We start from the raw sequence: 21,670 nt of genomic DNA, 5'->3' as shown, positions 1-21,670 counted from the left end.
AGAAATAAACTTTTTAAAAATATACCGTGGTCTTTCCAGCAGGACTCTGCACCTGGTCACAAGACACGAACTACCCAAGTCTGGCTTGAAACCAACGTTGCGGACTTTATAAAACCTGAAGACTGGCCCTCATCTAGCCTAGACCTCAACCTTTTAGACTTTAAATTATGGTCAGTTTTAGAGGACATGGCCTGCTTTAAGCGACACGGCAATATTGAATCTCTTAAAAATATTTAAAGCAAGTAGTGGCGAAATTTCCCTTGGAAACAGTGCGTGAATCCATCGTGGCCAAACAGATTAAAGACCTGTACAAAAGCCAAAGGTGGCCATTTCGAATAGAATAGTTTTTTTTTGTTTTTTGCTGAGACTTTAATAAATAAGTAGGTATGCATTGTAATAATGTTACATTACTTCATTTAAAAAAAATGCATTTTCATTTGTAACAGAACTTATGGCTGGACTAGGTTTGGGTTCTAATTTGTATAAAAAAAAATTCAATAAAATCAATAATAAATTATAGTCTCCGAAGCGAAGCGAGGGCGGGTCACTAGTATGTAATAAATGTGTATGAAAATATTGAAATTGTTTCTAAATATTTGGCGAGACTGTAAAAAATACTTTATTGAAAATATTTATTATGTTACATTATTAGTCTACTGATTTGCTCTTTAAAAAAGTTTTAATTTGATTAAGACAGCTAAAAATCCACGTTTTAGTAATATTTATTGGTGTATTACTCAAAATTATTGTGCAAAAACATTTAGGTTTTAAATCAGGGCTTATTAAAACTTACGATACAAGTAAAAGGCTTCTTTGGAGGCCGCACGGCCTATTTCTGCCGACACGCAGTCACACGTTCCACTTCGAAAAGCTCATCTGTATTATGTATACTAATACACGTTTATTTTAACCTAACTCGACCTTGGACTTCACTCGTCAACTCCTTAAATATCAATACATGATGTCTCCTTGGCAAATAGACAAAGAACAAGAATTTGAAAGACAAAATGTATTTGTGGACATCATTCACGAACGAAATAAGTACAAATAACGTATTTAGCTTAACGATTATCCAATTTTATTCATGCAGAATAGAATTTGTAAATCTTTTGCATAGCAGATAACAAATCGTTTGTGAATTCTATAAAAGTCAGAAAAATCAAATTCGTTTTCTAAAAACGTGAATAGAATGAACTCGCTTAAAGAAGAAAAACTAGAGATTAAATTGATGAATTTGATTGAATTGGATTTAATATTTAATTTTGGTATTTTAAATTGGCATTTTATACACTGTCATTCCATTAGCCGAATAGTAATGAAGTAAGTATGAAGTATCAAACTTCATAATTATTTTTAGTAGTTCTGGGAAGATCTTTATCACACTAATAACATGAACGCATAACTCGTTCAACAAATCGTTTTTTTTTATATATATATTTAGCGACAGTACTAGGCATACAAATATTTATATTTTGTTTTGAATTGAGAGTTAAAGCGCTTAGTGATCCGGGCAACAAGATCAAATTATCAATATTCTTGTCAAATGCAGTATATATTATTCCCAGGAAATACGTAATACGTGAAACACGTCTTTGGAATCGTTTCCAGAGCAACCAGTTTGTAGAAAACTCCTTGGAAGCAGTAAAGCTTGGATATGTTTTTGTTGTAAACATTGAAATTATTATTTTAATCTCATCGATCCGTAAATTTTTGAAGCAATAAATCCATATTTAAAGCTTCCATTAGTGCTTTGATAATGTTTATATTAAATCAATGGGAGTTGGCATCGATGAAGACAGCCTTTTAAATAAATGGTCTCCGAACTCCGTTTTAGCGGATAATGCACGTAAATCATGTTATGTTTATATATATATATATATATATATAAACGAATTTTATTAGTAGGCAAAATTTTGATGTCTTACCTTGTGCGGATTTCTACATGTCCACTGTAAGCAATCTTGATTTAATAACGACTCTGGTTCTAAAACTATGTAGGTATATCTGTTTTTATGTATACAAGGCTGCACTAAAAGTATCAGGAATGGAATATTTCCACTGTTCCTGTCATATTAAAATCTTTTTAATTGAAAACTCCTTGGTTTTAAAAATCGAATATAATTTATTTATTTAAAAAAAGATTCTCGGTCTTGTCACGAGGTTTTGTCAAACTTGTTTAGTCGTTGAGAAAATGGAATTGACTCGAGAAAATTCAAGAGCGATGATTTATTATGACTTTCGAAGTGGTTTAACACAAAAACAGTGTGTTGACCGGATGATTTCTGCATTTGGTGATGAAGCCCATCCAAAACCACAATTTATCGCTGGTTTGCTGAGTTTCAACGTGGACGTGTCAAGCTCAGTGATGATCCCCGTCAAGGTCGTCCAAAAACTGCAGTCACCCAAGAAAACGTTGATGCTGTGCGTAAGCTGATTGAGGAAGATCGACATGTGACATACCGCGAAATTCAGGCAACTTTAGACATTGGCATGAGTCAAATACAAATAATCTTGCATAAGCAATTAGGTGTAAAAAAGTTGCTTTCCCGATGGATACCGCATTCGCTCTGTGAAGAGCAAAAAGCGGCTCGCGTTACTTGGTGCGTCAGAACTCTCGAAAGATTCCACGCAGGATCCTCAAATGCTGTATACAACATTGTATCAGGTGACGAATCCTGGATATACGCGTACGAACCCGAAACAAAAAACCAGTCACGAGTTTGGGTGTTCGAAAATGAGCCAACAAAAATTGTTCGTTCACGGAGTGTTGCAAAAAAAAATGGTGGCCACGTTTGTCTCCAAAACCGGCCATGCTACGACTATTCCTCTTGAGGGACAAAGAACGGTTAATGCAGAATGGTATGCTAGCATTTGTTTGCCACAGGTCGTTTCTGAACTCCGTAAAGAGAACTGCAACCGCCGCATCATCCTCCATCACGACAATGCGAGTTCTCACACCGCGCACAGAACAAAAGAGTTTTTAGAGCAAGAAAACATAGAATTATTAGACCATCCGCCGTACAGCCCCGACCTAAGCCCTAATGAATTCTATACTTTCCCTAAAATAAAGAATAAATTGCGTGGACAGAGATTTTCATCACCTGAAGAAGCTGTGGACGCCTACAAAACAGCCATTTTGGAGACCCAAACTTCCGAATGGAATGGTTGCTTCAATGATTGGTTCCATCGTATGGAAAAATGTGTCAAATTTCGCAGAGAATACTTCGAAAAGCAATAAATACATTTTTAAATAGTAATGTTGTGTCACTTCGTTAATTCCAGAAATTTTCAGTGCCGCCCTCGTATAGGAGATACATGTTACTTTTTATTTCACGTAAGAAGTCACATCTAGTTTTATTGGGAGGTCTGGCTTTATTGGTTAGTACGGTGGCGTATAATAATGTATATTTTATATGAATATTTTTCAAAACTAAACATATTATTTTGTACCTGTTTAAATAGTTTAATGCCGCATCTTTGTCTTCATAATTTCCAAAGTATCCTGTAGAATAATCAACCGTAAAACTAGTTTTAAATGCATTCGGACTGTTTTAATAATTACACGCATTCAATATAATTTATGGGGACATTAACGTTATTGAAATAAAAAATGAATTCACATGTTAGGAGATAAAGTTGTAATATAACAAATATTTATAAAAATCTTAAGACATGTACTACGTTCGTATAAATAATACAATTTTTATTCGAAAGTTTCTCGAAAAGTTTCTCGGTAAGCAGTTCATCTGTGAACTCTGAAGCAAGTTTAACTTATTTTTTAGGTTTCGAATATGCTAATTATAGTTTTTAGGGAAAGTATGAGCGAAAAAGCTACCGGGGAAATAGGGAAATTTGAAATTTCCCGAAGAGATTACAAGATAATTTACTTAAACTTATAAGTAGTTTTGTCGTACCAAACGGACTTATATATAGCGAAACCACATAATTACGCGGCACTGTATAAAACGCTTATGAATCCGTAGGTACGTATTTGCTCTCGAGAAAAGAAAAAAGAAAAAAAAGATTACAAGAGTTTTATTCCAGCATAGTATAAGCACTTGTACACTGACTAGCCTTATCCATTAGGTCCCTCCTTATCTGATTACCTCCGTAATGCTCTTAATATTAACTGTCCATGTGTCGACCCATCATCCTCCATTTTTTTTTATCATCTTTTGTGGAAGCCGTTCTCTAATATTTTTTGTACATTTCATTTTTCTCGTACTTTTCGTTTATTTAATTTTAATGTATGTACCAAACATATTAAATAAAACTATTATTGTTTCTTTTTAATGTTAATATTAGTAACTATTATTAGAACTATTATTATATTACTGGAACTATTATTGTTTTTTTAAAGTTTTTTTTTTATTGCTTAGATGGGTGGACGAGCTCACAGCCCACCTGGTGTTAAGTGGTTACTGGAGCCCATAGACATCCACAACGTAAATGCGCCACCCACCTTGAGATATAAGTTCTAAGGTCTCAAGTATAGTTACAACGGCTGCCCCACCCTTCAAACCGAAACGCATTACTGCTTCACGGCAGAAATAGGCAGGGTGGTGGTACTCACCCGCGCGGACTAGACTTCCTACCACCAGTAATTACGCAAATTATAATTTTGCGGGTTTCATTTTTATTACACGATGTTATTCCTTCACCGTGGAAGTCAATCGTGAACATTTGTTGAGTACATATTTCATTAGAAAAATTGGTACCCGCCTGAGATTCGAAAACCGGTGCATCGCTCAACACGAATGCACCGGACGTCTTATCCGTTAGGCCACGACGAATATTAATTACGCAAATTACAAAATAATTTTCACGAAACAACAGTGAAAATTAAGAATAAAGCAGCCTTGAATGAACAAACAAACACTCGACCGGTCTATGCCAAGCAAATCGCAAATTAATTCTGTAATGAGTCTGCAAAAAACGCGAAAAATAACGTAAAAAACCGTTTTCTGAATTGAAAACATCTGTTGTTTGAAAAAAAAAAACACTCAAACTATAGTCTTTGATTGTTAATGAATTGTTGCGGCTAACACAACGTGTTCCGTATGTTTGTGCGTCGTAACGTCAAGGTTAAGTCTATAAAAATATGGGTTTTTTGCCTACATTTGCAAATGAAGTCCTACTGTGATGAAACAGTTACTGAAATCTTCGGTTCCCTTTGTACTTTATATGTTTCATGACTCTGATATATAGTTTAAGAAGATCCCACCGTCAGAGAAAAAATATCCTAACAAAAAAAAGAGGGTGCGTGTACTTATGTACGCGCGTAAGAAGTTATACTTTTAAATATTTAACGTTAGTAATTTCATAATATTTAGTATGAATTATATTAAATAATAATTTTGTCATTTATATTACTAAAAAATTAATGCTAATAACACTTTTTTTACGAGTGTACATGCGCGAAATTTCACCTGCCGCTATATTCAGACTCGCCAAGTGGTCGTATTGTAATGAGCAATTTAGTGGGCAACTTCATTTCTGTTAATTTTGTGTTACGGTGCGCGCGCATCGGAAAATTTCACTCTCATCAATTTTTCATAACGCGCCTAAAGAAGTATAACTTCAAAAAGGATTGTGTGGCTTATGAAACCACGGTAAAAGTGAAACTTTTTTTACATTATAGACATTTAACTCTAACAAACAACATTTACATTAAACACGGACAAAAACAAACAAAATGGCATGGAGCACTGGCACAAATGAGTAATAGTCTATACACTACACGGTCAGCTGCTGCGAACTATAGGCGCCGCCATATTGGCCTTAGCTGCTCTGACGAGCGTCTTTCACTTTATCCCTACTCCGCGGCCGACCATCACGCGACATGCAACACACAGACGTCAAAGTTTGTGACGATGTAATAAAAGTTTCACTAAAGCCTATCTGGAACCATTGCACTTAATACACGTGCCTAACATTTGACGCTGGATTATGTTTGCACAGTATTTTCTGAGTGTAAATTACACGTCTTCATTCAAATGAGGTTTCAGAAGAGCTGCCAGCGGTAAAGCTTGGATTGTCTTTACTGATTTTTATTTGGGCTCACGGCCCGATTGATGCAATATGATTGTGTCCAGCTCTCCGAAGCGGAACACGTAGGCTTACAACATAAATAGGCAGGATCGAACTAAGAAGGCTCCCATTACGTGCTACTATAACTTTTTATGGAAATAAACTTTACTTTTTATTTTGCGAAACAATTCCAAATTTTCTTACGACAAAGATAACAACTTCCTACAAAATTTGAAATTTGGCATAATGGCGTTTTACAACCCAGATATCCCATAATCTACAAATAACCAATATAATTCGAAATTCTACAGAAATTGTCGTTTTGTATAATAATATATTTATATATTCGCCTACATATGTCAATAAAATGTTTGTTCTTAGAAGAAAGGTTGTGAGATTAATATATGACAGTGAAGTCACAGTAACGAGAAATGTGGGTCGTTGTGAGACAATCATTTCCGTGTCACCGAACAAAACGGATGTATGCTTTGTGATTAAATAAGATATTACAAATACGTGAGAGGACACGCTTAAGTACATCGAAGCTGTTCATAATATTCAATTTATATAAAGTATCAATTCTTTAGGTCGAATCATATGAATAACTGGATGATACTATTTCAATAACAACCCAACGCTTTATATAGGTAACATAAAAGTTTAATTCGAATGCTTGTGTGCTCTGGGAATTGTTTGAGATGATACTATCATCTCGTTTTTATCATCGCACCGCCCGCCACCGTAATAGAGTTCATCGATACGGTCTGAGCACTATGACATGACCTTCTTCAAACGAGGCTTGTGGAGACTACTTAACACTAAGCAGCGGCTTGGCTGTAACCCTAGCATTGCTGACATCTATGGGCGACGGTAACCACTCACCATCATGTGGGCCGTATGCTCGTATAAGGGTAACAAAAAAATGAAAATCTTGTAGCTATTGAAGAGCACAACAATGGCAAATATTAGTCATGCTCTCGGGGTCATTAGAACAGAGTGTATTCCGAGCCATCGCTTAGTTTTAAAAATTACGTTAAGAACATTTTTATTTTTTTCTGTTACTCCTATTTCTTCATTTTGCTAATGTTATATACTACTATGACTCTGGTTTACTTGTTAACGTTACTATTAATCGAATATTAGTGCGATTTCTCTGCTTTGTAAGAATCATTGTAAAAAAGAAGAAAAAAAACTAGCCACTAATTTGTAACACTCCGTATTAGACGACTAAATAAATAGAGAATTTAGTTGATAAATCTAAAATGAAATATAGAGCGTAGTATACGCTACGCGTGTATTGAAACATTAAAACTCATTGCATAATACGTGAAAATTCGTTCGACGGTTACCGATATAAATAATTTGTAATCCAAATAAACAATCTCGAAATATTAATTTTATTGAAAAATATTAATTTTGTATCCGTTCCAATGATTAAATTTAGTAACGGATATTCATTTTTAGTTTCAAAAATATTTGTGTTTGTTAGTACTCTAAATTAATTATTCCTGACCGATTTTGTTTTTTCTAAACGTATCAACAAATTTTCTTCTGCATCCGAAGTCATGGTTAGTACATAATAATATATTGTTTTAATTTTCTATAGTTTTCACGTTTTCTTAACAAATTATTTTTGAGATAAATTTTCATTAAACTTGAATGCTTATATTATTATGTTTATACGTATTATCTAAATTTGAGCAGACACATTTCTATTCCGATCTTCAAAGTGGGAAACGCGATTGCTTTGCTGTCACTCCAATACACTAATATGTATGTGGTAAGGTTGAGGACGCTTCGCAAATTACTATTTGGACTACTACTAAACTACTGCGGGACAAAGAAATTTTTGGCAGTATTTCACTAAATACTGATTTAGTTTAATGATAAAAGAAATTGCAAATTGCAGAGTGTCAACAGTAAAAGGAATTAAGAAAACAAAGGCTCTATTAATTTGATATTACAAACGAGCCGTGAGCTGATACGAGGTGTTTTCAATAATTAGTGATAATGCGATACAATGCGATACAATTTCCTGGAAAAAAAAAAAAAAAACTGGCAGACATAGCCCAGGCATAGACATTAGACATAGTCTTAAATAAATAAAAATAACAAATCAATTCACTTTTGTTTTAAAAAAATATAAGTAATTTGCTTGGGTCGTGTGTTTTTAAAGATATAATTGAAGTTCGCGTGGTAATAAAATATTCGGTGTTCGAATCTCAGGCAGGTACCAATTTTTCTAATGAAATACGTACTCGAAAAAAGGTTCACGATTAACTTCCACGGTGAAGGAATAACATCGTGTGATAAAAATGAAACCCGCAAAATTATAATTTGCGTAATTACTAGTGGTAGGACCTCTTGTGAGTCCGCCCGGGTAGGTATAATAATAAAAAATATATACACTCTTTGTATATGCATATGTTAACGGAAATGTATGTAATCCGTCATTGTATACAATTCCTAGGAAATGTATGTAATTCCTAAAATCGCACGGAAATGTGTGAAATAAATTATATTATACTTACACATTTCCTAGGAAATCTATACATTTCCTAAATAGCAATCGGAAATGTAAAACATTTAAGATATTGGTGGGTACGCGGGGACAGCGGGACGAGTCTTGCACTACGGTCAGTTGCCAACTTGCAATCCACTGGAACCGGCCAGGGATTTAAGAAGTGCCTTTGCAAGAAAAACTGTGCTACATCAAGATGTCTGTGTTTTAAAAATAAAGTATTATGTACTTCCAAATGCCATTCGAGCTTACCCTGCGAAAATAAATAGCTATATGGACTGTTAAAGTATTATAATATAAAGATTTACTTTTATACTTTGACATTTATAATTACTTAATTATCAGACTGATTATTTGCCAAATGAACGTATCAACAAATTTTCTTCTGCATCCGAAGTCATGGTTAGTACATAATAATATATTGTTTTAATTTTCTATAGTTTTCACGTTTTCTTAACAAATTATTTTTGAGATAAATTTTCATTAAACTTGAATGCTTATATTATTATGTTTATACGTATTATCTAAATTTGAGCAGACACATTTCTATTCCGATCTTCAAAGTGGGAAACGCGATTGCTTTGCTGTCACTCCAATACACTAATATGTATGTGGTAAGGTTGAGGACGCTTCGCAAATTACTATTTGGACTACTACTAAACTACTGCGGGACAAAGAAATTTTTGGCAGTATTTCACTAAATACTGATTTAGTTTAATGATAAAAGAAATTGCAAATTGCAGAGTGTCAACAGTAAAAGGAATTAAGAAAACAAAGGCTCTATTAATTTGATATTACAAACGAGCCGTGAGCTGATACGAGGTGTTTTCAATAATTAGTGATAATGCGATACAATGCGATACAATTTCCTGGAAAAAAAAAAAAAAAAACTGGCAGACATAGCCCAGGCATAGACATTAGACATAGTCTTAAATAAATAAAAATAACAAATCAATTCACTTTTGTTTTAAAAAAATATAAGTAATTTGCTTGGGTCGTGTGTTTTTAAAGATATAATTGAAGTTCGCGTGGTAATAAAATATTCGGTGTTCGAATCTCAGGCAGGTACCAATTTTTCTAATGAAATACGTACTCGAAAAAAGGTTCACGATTAACTTCCACGGTGAAGGAATAACATCGTGTGATAAAAATGAAACCCGCAAAATTATAATTTGCGTAATTACTAGTGGTAGGACCTCTTGTGAGTCCGCCCGGGTAGGTATAATAATAAAAAATATATACACTCTTTGTATATGCATATGTTAACGGAAATGTATGTAATCCGTCATTGTATACAATTCCTAGGAAATGTATGTAATTCCTAAAATCGCACGGAAATGTGTGAAATAAATTATATTATACTTACACATTACACATTTCCTAGGAAATCTATACATTTCCTAAATAGCAATCGGAAATGTAAAACATTTAAGATATTGGTGGGTACGCGGGGACAGCGGGACGAGTCTTGCACTACGGTCAGTTGCCAACTTGCAATCCACTGGAACCGGCCAGGGATTTAAGAAGTGCCTTTGCAAGAAAAACTGTGCTACATCAAGATGTCTGTGTTTTAAAAATAAAGTATTATGTACTTCCAAATGCCATTCGAGCTTACCCTGCGAAAATAAATAGCTATATGGACTGTTAAAGTATTATAATATAAAGATTTACTTTTATACTTTGACATTTATAATTACTTAATTATCAGACTGATTATTTGCCAAATGAAAATTTGATTTTATAAGAATAAATATAAGTTGATTTTGTGATACGTTAAAAGTTAATACGTTAAAAGGTAATAGTAACAACGTGTTTTATTACAGAAAGCATTTACTTTATACATTTCCTAATACGATATTGGAATTATATACAATTCCGAGGAAATTTATACATTTCCTAGGATATCTATGCATTAAATAGTTTTTCAAACAATATTTTATACATTTCCTAAATAGTATCGGAATTGTACACATTTCCTAGGATTTGTATACAATTCCTTGATTTCATACATTTCCGGTAACACATACATAAAAAAAGATAATCTATATAAATAAAAATGAATTGCTGTTCGTTAGTCTCGCTAAAACTCGAGAACGGCTGGACCGATTTGGCTAATTTTGGTCTTGAATTATTTGTGGAAGTCCAGAGAAGGTTTAAAAGGTAGATAAATATGAAAATGCTCGGAATTAAATAAAAATAACGAACGGATTCCTTTTGTTTGTTTTATGTTTATTTTATACAAAAGCTTAGGTCTTTTATTTGTCGATTGAGGGACTACGAAGTCTGCCGGGTCCGCTAGTATCTAATAAAAGACAATTGCGTCATACTCCTTATCGGCTTTTGTTGAATATCCCTAGTAGATATATTGTAAAGTAACCATTGCCCCGATGAGTCCTTCAATTTCGAATCGAAGCTAATTTTTTTGTGAAATATTTTATGCGTCATTTTGAACGCTGTCTACTTACCCATAATAGTGAAAAAATAAATACTATTGTCTATTTTAATATTAATTTTTCCATAAATTAATCAGAAATTATTTATTGTAATCGTTTTATTTAAAATTCACAAAAAAGGATAGCTGTGACAGGAATACTCGTTTAATTATTTATAATGTAAATGGTGATTTGTAAATGTAGACCTGAATGCTACATTTGTCTATGCGTTTCAAAGCATAGATTCTCAGCTATTTTATAGAGATTTCAAAACTTTATTAATTTAGATTATCTTGAAAGTTCATATGATACTTTGTATAAAGGATGGAAATTCCTTAATAGTTTTCCCGGCCGAAATTTTCACATAGGAGGTATGTGAAAATTTCGGCCAATTTTAGCGATGTTTACATTGTTTTACTTTCAGTTAAAATTAATGAATCATTTTGAGTAAATTTTGCAACCGAACCGCAAGCCGCTGCTGATAACAACATTTAAATGGAATTCAAATTAATGTCAGCGAAGAAAACCCTTATGAAAGTAAAATAGTATTAATGAAAAGCTCAAACATTTTAAAATCTATTATTTAATAATACATTAGTTTCTTGATACTGTGGCTAATCCCAAATTATTCCGCTCAAAATAATTTCAACAAATAAAAGCGATAGATAAAGAGGTATGTTAACACGTAAGAAACGGATTCGCGCAGCTAACGTCGAATTTCAAAAAATAACCTCGTTCATAACACAAAGATGCCCCCACCTAAACGCGTAGTATGAATTGCGTGACGTGTGACTTGGCTGTATGCCTGCGGTCCTTGTGCGTTCAACCGTCGTTATGTTTGAATGATTGCCGTTTTGACGTACGTGATTCATGCTTCCGTCTAGTAGAATTATGATTAAACTTTTTAATCTTCGCTTTGAAGTACATGTTTTGGTTTTGGCGAAATTTTGTTTACGAAAACGATATACGATTTTCCAATGTATCGATACCGAAAAGTCTGTTTTGCGTTCAGCACTATTTTGATGCTAAATTGGTTTTCAGAATATCGTCAATATTTGTTAGTCGAATTTAGGGCTTAGAATTTGAATAATTTATAAATGCATTCAATTTTGTGTTAATTGTGTCATTACCACTGGTATTCATGTCTGTTTCAATTCATAGTCTAACTATCTTAATCTATTATCAAGCGATTGTTTGAGTCAATCTTAACATGAATCCCGCCCACCTAGAATCCTGCCGTAATAATTAGGCCATAGACCTAAGTTCCCATGGCGATTAGTTGTCACCGATTAGTAAGATCAATCACTACTGACTTATATCCTATTAATCAAATGTGTACACTGATGATACATTACATCTGAATTCGGTACTCTATAATGAACACATTATTTATAGAATAATGAGAAAGCAATTGACGTTAAAAATATTTATAATAACATTAGAAATATGCATCAATACAATCGAGATGTTCGAGGATAATTTTTTGAAATAATATTGAGTTTTGTTGGTTTTGATTGAGGCATTTTTATATTAATTGATTAATGTCACAATTGTTTATTTCTGTATTTCTAAGTTGCATTAGTAAGGAAAACTATAGTAAACAGCTTCTAGTCTATATATGTAAATCTTTCCAAACCTCTTTGATAATTATATCTTGTTGTATGAAATGTGGAAAAAAAGCAGAACGCGTTTACAGCGATAATGTATGGTAATTGCTAATTTTGAATTCGATGAATCTATTGGGTGTTGCGTCGCTTTTCGCATTTGACGCTCACATAGTTTACGGTCTACTCGAAATATGAAATTCGAATGAAAATTTGATTATAATTAGCTCTTTCCAATAACCAATTTTGAGAGTTATACACAGAATTGTTCTACTGCTCCAATTTTGCAACATGTAGGGGAGACTGCGGCAAGATGAGATAGCTAAGACAAAACTCGCTGTACAAAGACAATTATACTCTTTAATTAAGTTATTTAAGAAAATAAGTATACATTTGTTTCTTAAAATTAATAATTTTATCAAGCAAAATCACAGAAGTTTTTTGACAAATAATGATTAACGATAATGAGGCGAATTTCCCATCTTGCCCCATGGATGGGGTAAGATGGGAAATGCTACGGGGCAAAAGGAGTACGTATTTTAATCGGGCAGACAGCGTTCATAAATGTGTGTCTCGTCGTCTTCTTCATCTACTCCGGCACAGGAACCGTGTGCCCAACCATGGCAAATACTGCAGTTAACCCAACCCTCGGTTGACTCTTAATGTAAGTAACCACGATAGATGCAGGCACAGTCACCGTCCTCCTCTTAAGATGAACTATCTTCCGATTCGATTTCTTTGGCGAGATTTTTAGCTTGACGCTTATTTTCAGTTCTTTTTATCTTCTTATTTCCAACTTTATGTATTCGTTTTTTACACCAATCTTCCCCTGCCATGCCGGTTTCTTTATTAAGTGGGCTATCTATATGATTTCGCTGAGCCGACTGTTAAACTATTACACGAAGTTATTTTCCTGTTAACCGTGCTTCCATAGATTGCACACATTGCGCCAACTCATCTTCTTGTTTTGCTGTAAAAACAGTTTTGAATCGTCACAAATGCTTTTTCCCATACTTAGTCGTTACCGGAATCAGTGTCGTCATCCACAGTATCACGAGCTTTTCTTACACGGCGGCGGAACATCACATGTAACTGAGGCCCGAGGAAGCCCCATCCTGTTATTAAGAACCCATAAGACCCAGAACTTCAGGGTCCCATTTGCCACGATCTGTTTTTCGTTTATAGTTCCGAACCGTTGTATCTGAGAAAAAAACTTTATGAGAAAAGCAACGATATATCTTGCTAATGTAGAAATTACAACAATATGTACTTATACTTTTTTTTATACCACTAAGTCGGCAAAGAAGCTTACAGTTCGCCTGATGGAAAGCGGCTACCGTAGCCTATGGACGCTTGCAAAACTATGTTGCAATACTATCGATAGGTAAGTAGGTACACAGAAGGTATTATCTAAACCACAAGGAACGGGCAAAACAGGATAGTATTCCGTTGGCCCCGATCATTGTGCCCCGACACACATGTATTCAAATAAGTTGAAGCAATTCTAATCTTAAATCTTACCAGCGCAAAAATCTAATCTGAATTTAAAGTGTTATTGTACTACAGCACGTTGAGGATTAAAACATTATATTAATTCAAGTACTTACATCTCTGCACATCAGTTTCTTAACCAAAAACCGAATAAAAACACTTGCAAAATCAGTTTTTTTTCTATACAACGCAAAAACGAGATCCAACACGCTCGCTCTGCTCGGACGCACTTGCGCAGTCTGAATTTCGTGCAAATGGCACCGTTACCGGTCCGAACACGATTATTCATGGACACAAGCTTATTTTCCGTCCTGCCCCGAACTTCATCTTGCCCCGGTCTCCCCTTTATTTATTTATTTTCGAATAAATATTGGCACGATTCCATTTATTAACTCCGACTGCGACATTATTAAATAAAATGTTACACATTGACTTCATTAGTTCGGTTAGCTCTAGTTTATTTTTCTTAATTCTTTAGCGTATATCATTTGTGCGTGCCACTGTAATTTTCCTATGAACCAAAACGATTTGTCATATTGTCATATTTTTTATTTTTCACAATAAAAGTGTTACGTTGACGGCTAATAAATTCGAGTAATGACCATGTAATCGTTTATTCGCGGCTTTAATTAATATAATATTACGTCAGGGGTAGATTTTCAGAAAACGTAAATATTCCTTCGTTCAATTTGTATGTTTAGCGGTAGTTATTTTAGAATAAAACATATTTGACAGGAACCTAAATCGTGCTAACGACATTTTCGAGATACGTACGGTGCGGTACGTGTTTTAATCAAATTTCGTAGTTTCATTCGATATACTGACAGTCGATCTACTGAGAAACGTCACTTGCTTGACGTAATATGTCCCCTTTGTCGTTCATTTAAAAAAAAAATGCAATTTTTTTGTTTGAGGTATTTTATGACCTGGCAACATTATAGGTCATGACTTATTTTAATTTGTATTATTTACAAATTTAGATGCTACGCTCACAAAAATGTCTCTTATTACCGGTATTTACTCTTGTGTATAGACTCTGATAAAACACATATAGAAAACATACGATATAATATAATATGACGCTAAAGCGACAACGAGGCCAAAGCTCAAAACACGACAGTAAGCACCGAGATTTATAATATTCAAAATGACGGAATTATTCAAAACTATCCGACAGACGTTGTGCTGTCCACATATATTTATTTGTTATTAATTATATGCATGGATGACCTTTTGCCTGCCTGATGTTCAGTGGTTATCGGAGTCCATAGACATCAACAACGTAATGACGCTCCCCTCCTTGATACACGAATTCTAAGGTCTCCGTTTTTACAGTACAACGGCTGCCCCACCCTTCGAACCGAACCGCATTACTGCTTCGCGGCAAAAATTGGCAGAGTGGTAGTACTTACCCGTGCGGACTCACAAGACGTCCTGTCATCAGTAATTACGCAACACAATGTGATTCTTTCATCGTGGTAGTAGTAATTCTTTTATTTTTTTATTGGTTAGACGGGTAGGCGAACTCACAGCTCACCTGGTATTAAGTGGTTACTGGAGCCTATAGACATCTACAACGTAAATGCGCCACCCACCTTGAGATATAAGCTCTAAGGTCTCATTATAGTTAAAGCGGCTGCCTCTTCCTTCAAAACGAAACGCATTACTGCTTCACGGCAGAAATAGGCAGGGTGGTGGTACCTACCCGTGCGGACTCACAAGAGATCCTGCATTTCAAATAGATACGCATTTCATTAGAAAAATTGGTAGCCGCCAGAGAAATTCGAACACCGGCACAATTGCATCGCTCGATACGAATGCACCGAGCGTCTTATCCTTCAGGCCACGACAACTTAAAATAAATATTTCTATTCTGAAACTGAAAACATTATAAATGGACTAAGCAATTACGAACGCATCGCATAGTTTTAATTTTTTTCTTTAAAAACCTTATTTAGACAATCAAGGTAAGAAAATAACGTAAAAATAAATATGGCGCCGACCACGGAGCGAGCGGTATTTCAAGAGACATCTACTAATTTTAATTGCAATGACATATAAGATTTGTATAAAATATGTAACAATAAAATTAAACTCCAGTGCAACAGTTTTATTTATTTACGATCCCAATTCTACATTTATATGGACAATGAAATCACTAGTCAATTTCCTTTCTTTGCTGAACGTGATTCACGTGATCGGGTCGTGTTTTTGTGCGCATTGTCTATGTTGAGACTGGCACTGGCAGCGGACAGATTTAGACTAGAGTCACTAGACGCTGATTCTGGTATTAAATAAAGCTATTGTCGTTGTGTGTTTACGGTTAATGGCTTCCGATCGTTAGAACGATTCCGACTAAATATCGGAAAGTGTAAAAAATATTTGAAGGCTTATTAATATATTTGGATATAAATCTTAACGCTTTGACTACCATGTAGGTCACCGGTGCCCTACGTGGCGGACTGAAGTAATTATGTCGATTTCTGTTACTAAGGCGACGAGATATCTAATAGATTCTGGGAAAGACGAATCCGAAGAGACTGAGAACTAATCTATTTCTAAGCGACCTAAAACACAAACATATATTATATTAACAAACAAAAGAAGGCAAAGTTGGGCAATTCATCAGAAATCTACAAAAAAAATCGTTGTTTATACTAGGTTTTTCCGGTTAAATATTCACAAAAACGAAAATAAAATACCTTTTTTTGGTATAAAGTTTGCTTTTGTGATAGTTATAGTAATAATACTCAATTTTTTTTTTATAAATGTTAATTCATTTTAATACTGTAAAAAAAATCCGTTCTATGAGAGTGGGGTGTTTACGTTTACACAGTGCCACTAGATGGCACTCGAGTCATAAACAACGATCAGGTGTGTTGCACAAGCCCAGAAAAACCTAAAATGTCACGAAAATGTAAATACGATGCTGATGCATTTTGTTTCATATGTGGTCAATTTATTAAAGTTCAAAAGCAAACTGTTTCATGCCATGTATTTTTTTTCGTCTAATTACGATCTAAAATATCGAAATTTTATGCTTTGCAATCAAAGTCAAATATGGTGTTGACCCGTGTTATTTATGATTGACATAACTATGAACTTCTTGAATTATAATTAATTTATACCCAGTATCAGTTCGCAATCGTTTTCGTTTCAGCAAAGTCCCACTGAGTTCTTTAATAGCAATGACTTACTTTGCGAGATGCCGAAGTCTTATTTTTATTCTATATTATAACAGCTCTGTGATATAACTAGAAACTTGAGACCTTAGAACTTATATCTCAAGGTGGGTGGCGCATTTACGTTGTGGATGTCTGTGGGCTCCAGTAACCACTTAACACCAGGTGGGCTGTGAGATCGTCCACTCATCTAAGCAAAAAATAAATAAATTTCAAACCTGATGTTATACTTCACGTTAGAAATAGGTAGAATCTGATGATCTTACACCACATGACCTTTTTACCTAGGACGGTTCCGTAATACATGGGTACAGGACTATCCACCTCAATATAAGGTATACTAGTCCCCATGCGGGCACGCTACACCCCAGCACTATATCATGCGCATGCACTAGCACTAGCTACGTAGCTACGTAGATTATCGCAATTTAAAAAGTCTTAAACAGAAATTCGAGTTCTTTATTTAATTTTATATCGACTCAATTAGTCTACAACAAGTTGTCAACTATCTATATATTAATACGTGAAGCAAAAACTTTGTATCCCTTTTTTCGAAAATTGCGCGGACGGAGGAGTATGAAATTTTCCACACTTTTAGAGAATATAGAGAAGAAGTGCACAATGCTAAGTTTTTTCTAAATAATGCATAAAAGATACATTAAATCAATAAGGAAAACATTACACACACTACATACCATGTATTTGACGCACACACGCATGCATACTATTTATTGTCAAACTTTTGTTCTTGACGTCTGTTGTTAAATTGAGAATAGATTAAATATTTTTTGTCTTTGTTAATATTTTTTATAGTGTAGTCTTGGCGAAATTTATGATTAAAGAAGTATAAAATACAATCATAATAGCGTACAAACTTACAATTCCAATTAATTATAGTCGAATTTCGACTACTGCGGGACCTCTAGTTTGAATTAAAGTAAGTAAAGTTAAATAAAACATACGAGTCGTTTTTTCGTTGAAATGACAAAAAATACGTTGTCAAAAAATACGCTACCAAATTATGGCAATAAGTCTACTACTCGCCTACTAGAGATTAATAAGGCAAAAAGGTTAAATGCCGATAAATCTTACTTGGAATTGTTTGCATAGTAAAATCTCTGGCGTTATAAAAATAACGAGAAAATTATTATATTATGTATTATTAATTTTTGGTGGTAACGCGAGGTGTCAATAGAACTGAATTTTTTTATTACGTTGATTTAGTATTTTATATTTACTATTATACTTTACATAATCAAAAAACGACGATTTATTAACCTTTAGCATCTATTGAGATAATTATACTAGTACGGGAAATTGAAACAAAACCGGCAGAAGTGTCTTTTTGGTTCCTTTTAAAAATTACACTGAAGTCTCAATATAATCCCACCATTTCAGTGACCATTATTTTATATTATTTGTTTCATTCCAACTGGTCTCAGTTTCATAAAAGAATCAAATATATCTACTATTTATTAATAGTAAATTATTATTGCAGATTTAAAAAACTTGAAGTTGGCAAAAGTAGCAAAGAAAAAAGCCGATTGCTACAATAAAAATAATCACGATTGCCTAAAAAACCTCTTCATAAAACAAATACATTGGCAAATTTTATACTTAAGCGAGTTATATAGTTGCACCCACACTGTGCTTCGCTATTCCTTCCTTCATTCTCTGAAAATTATTAAGCGATGACGAATCTTTGCCGTTGCACTATGATAAGCTGTAAATGTTATTAATAAATGAAACATGAAACAAAGCAATGAATAAATCTTGATTTTTTACGGAAAAATATATCTCATAATGTTCTACCTATAAATATTAAATATTTTTTTATTTAAAATATAAAAATACAAATATCCGCTCTATTCATTGATATGTTCTGTGCGTAATCTTGTTACTGCTTTACGTAAGATGATAAAACGCGGTGCATGTGAAATGACCCTTGACAAACGACCTTTCAGCTTAGCTCCTAAGCAGCTTTGCACTATTAACAGTTCGCTGTGTTTAGTCCGTCATTTTATTTACAAATCCACCCATTTTATTAGCTAACACTGGCAGATTTGGGATAGGTAGATGATCTTAACGCGACTGTCATTTCATGTTATCAGCTATAGCGGTCCGCTCCGGCTCCGCTCGGGTATTTAACAAAAATTACAACGATGTTTGAAGTTGTTTTATTTTTTAAAATAAAAGAACAGTTATTGCGGCATAACTTTAATAGTTAGACATACGCTGTCGCGACACTTTTTGTAAATAATAATGTGTTCTACAAAGTCGTAGTACATTAATTTATTCTATAATCAATAGTTTTCGCAGGGCAGGCGATGTAAAGAATATTGTAGGTAATTTTTTTACACATTGGATTACATTATTAGAGTTTTAGTAAGGATCCCTCATTTTTTCAAATGTCACTCGGGAATAGTGTAGCTTCCAAACAGTGAAAGAATTTTTCAAATCGGTTCAGTAGTTTCGGAGCCTATTCAATACAAACAAACAAACGAATCTTTCCTCTTTATAATATTAGTATATATTTAAAAAACTACTGCAAGCTATTTTTGCCTGCCACAAAATTTTGATCGACTAATATTATAAAAGTTTATTAGATTTTAAACGTGACTATGTTTCTTGAGGTCAACACACCAGCACGCGCTGTGTTCACGTTCGCTCAAGGACTACGGTATTACCAGAAGCACATTATATCAAACCTAATCCTCCTAAAGCTTTGTTACGCAAAAGATCTGTCACGTCTGAGTAAAAACCATATAGAAATAGTAGTTCGGGAGTTTCGGAAAAAATATCTATTTTACATGTTAAATTCTCTATATATATCTCCTTTTATCATATCAAACGTAAGTGCCACTAAATTAAGTTTTAACACGTCTTCTTCTTATAACTAGAGTAAATTTCATTGAACTCAATTCCTGTTTAATTTCATCTTCATTTATGTATAACTTATGACACAGACTGATGATCTGAATAGGTAATTACCATTTGCGAAAAGGGCTAAGGGTTGTATTTTATTCATGCTTTATACGTAAAGTCAATGAATGAATGAATGAAGGTTTCAGGATTTTAATCGCCTCCGAATTTCAATTCGGGAAATCAATGAACTTTCATTCAGGGAGTTCATATCGAATTAACATTCTCGTCCTTATCTTTCCAAAAATAAATCGTCTTTACAACCGTACCTTGATTCAGATTTATATTAAAAGTAAAAAGCGTTATAAGACTGTAGAATCTTGGTATTAAAAGGTCAGGTAATTCCACCGTGAGATCTTCTATCTAGATTACGCAGGAATGATTTCACATATTATGACCTTCAATTTGAATTCAATTTTGTCTTTAATAAACTAATAGTGACTTAATCTCGATAATTTGTATACCATACCTCACTAAAGGAATACAGAGACAGGTCTTTCAATTATTTCCTATTGACAGTAAATTCTGGTATGCAAAGACACATATACAGACCTCAATTCACAACAGAAAACCGAAACTCAGAATAAACTTATTAGACTAATAATTAAAAAAATTCACAAACTTATTTAAAATTATTCCATAGTTTATAACTATTCTACTAATATATTAAACCTTGTGTACACTAAATATTGAGTAGGTAATGGTTTAACATTGGAATTCGTGCTGGGACCGTTTTTGTTTACATCACTTACCCTTGATCGTCTCTGAATAGCATCATCTCCGGGTATCGTTAGGAAATTGCCGCTCATTTTCTCCAACAAGTCGATCCGCGTGCTTTAACAAAAACGGCCTTTGTATTGGCAAGAACGAGTCAGTTATAAATAGCGCGTTTTCGTCTTCGCAGCAACGTGCGTACGCGACGGTGGTCAGTATCTGAATGCTGCAAGCTTTTTCAGTGTTCGTTGCTAATATTTATGAATGGGTGACGTTTTAAATAAATTCTCCCCGCTAACATTTCTCGTATTGTGACGTCACTACGTCGGTGTAGGAGTGTCTGCGTTCCAATCGAATTGTTTCCTAAATAGCCCGTTACGATCAGCTGGAGTTCGCGGGGGAAGATTGATTCAGTCTTGAATGTTTATAACTACTGACCGTAGCTAAAAAAATGCACAAAAATGCGTAAACCGTTCACAGTTTATTACACAGAGAGTATAAAGCGGTAGGCAGCGGCTTGGCTCTGCCCCTGGCATTGCTGAAGTCCATGGGCGACGGTAACCACTCACCATCAGGTGGGCCGTATGCTCGTCTGCCTACAAAGGCAAAAAATTTCTTATTCTAATGTATTATAAATTATTTCTAGTGTTTATACATATATATGTCCATCAGTAAGTTCAATATTTCTTAAGCCGCAATTTGAGGTAGGACTTCACAAATTTAGAGATTTTTGATGTATTACTAACTTCACATAGTGTAAAATAGCAATTACCT

At 34.1% G+C, this 21,670-nt stretch overlaps 1 protein-coding gene across 1 annotated transcript in view; it reads right to left on the bottom strand.

Moving 5' to 3' along the window:
• Positions 1-21,137, bottom strand: part of LOC114248250 (actin-binding Rho-activating protein) — a 44,827-nt gene extending 23,690 nt beyond the window's left edge. The window contains exon 1 of the mRNA XM_028181436.2: positions 20,935-21,137. Coding sequence (XP_028037237.2) covers positions 20,935-20,991 — 57 coding nt within the window. The 5' untranslated portion in view covers positions 20,992-21,137. The remainder of the gene's footprint in view (positions 1-20,934) is intronic.
• Positions 21,138-21,670: the final 533 nt, after the last annotated feature.

The sequence above is a fragment of the Bombyx mandarina genome, chromosome 21 (assembly GCF_030267445.1).
Source record: "Bombyx mandarina strain Sakado chromosome 21, ASM3026744v2".
Classification (NCBI taxonomy): Eukaryota; Metazoa; Arthropoda; class Insecta; order Lepidoptera; family Bombycidae; genus Bombyx; species Bombyx mandarina.
The sequence above is the reverse complement of the archived record's forward strand: the minus strand, read 5'-3'. Positions and strand labels throughout refer to the sequence as shown.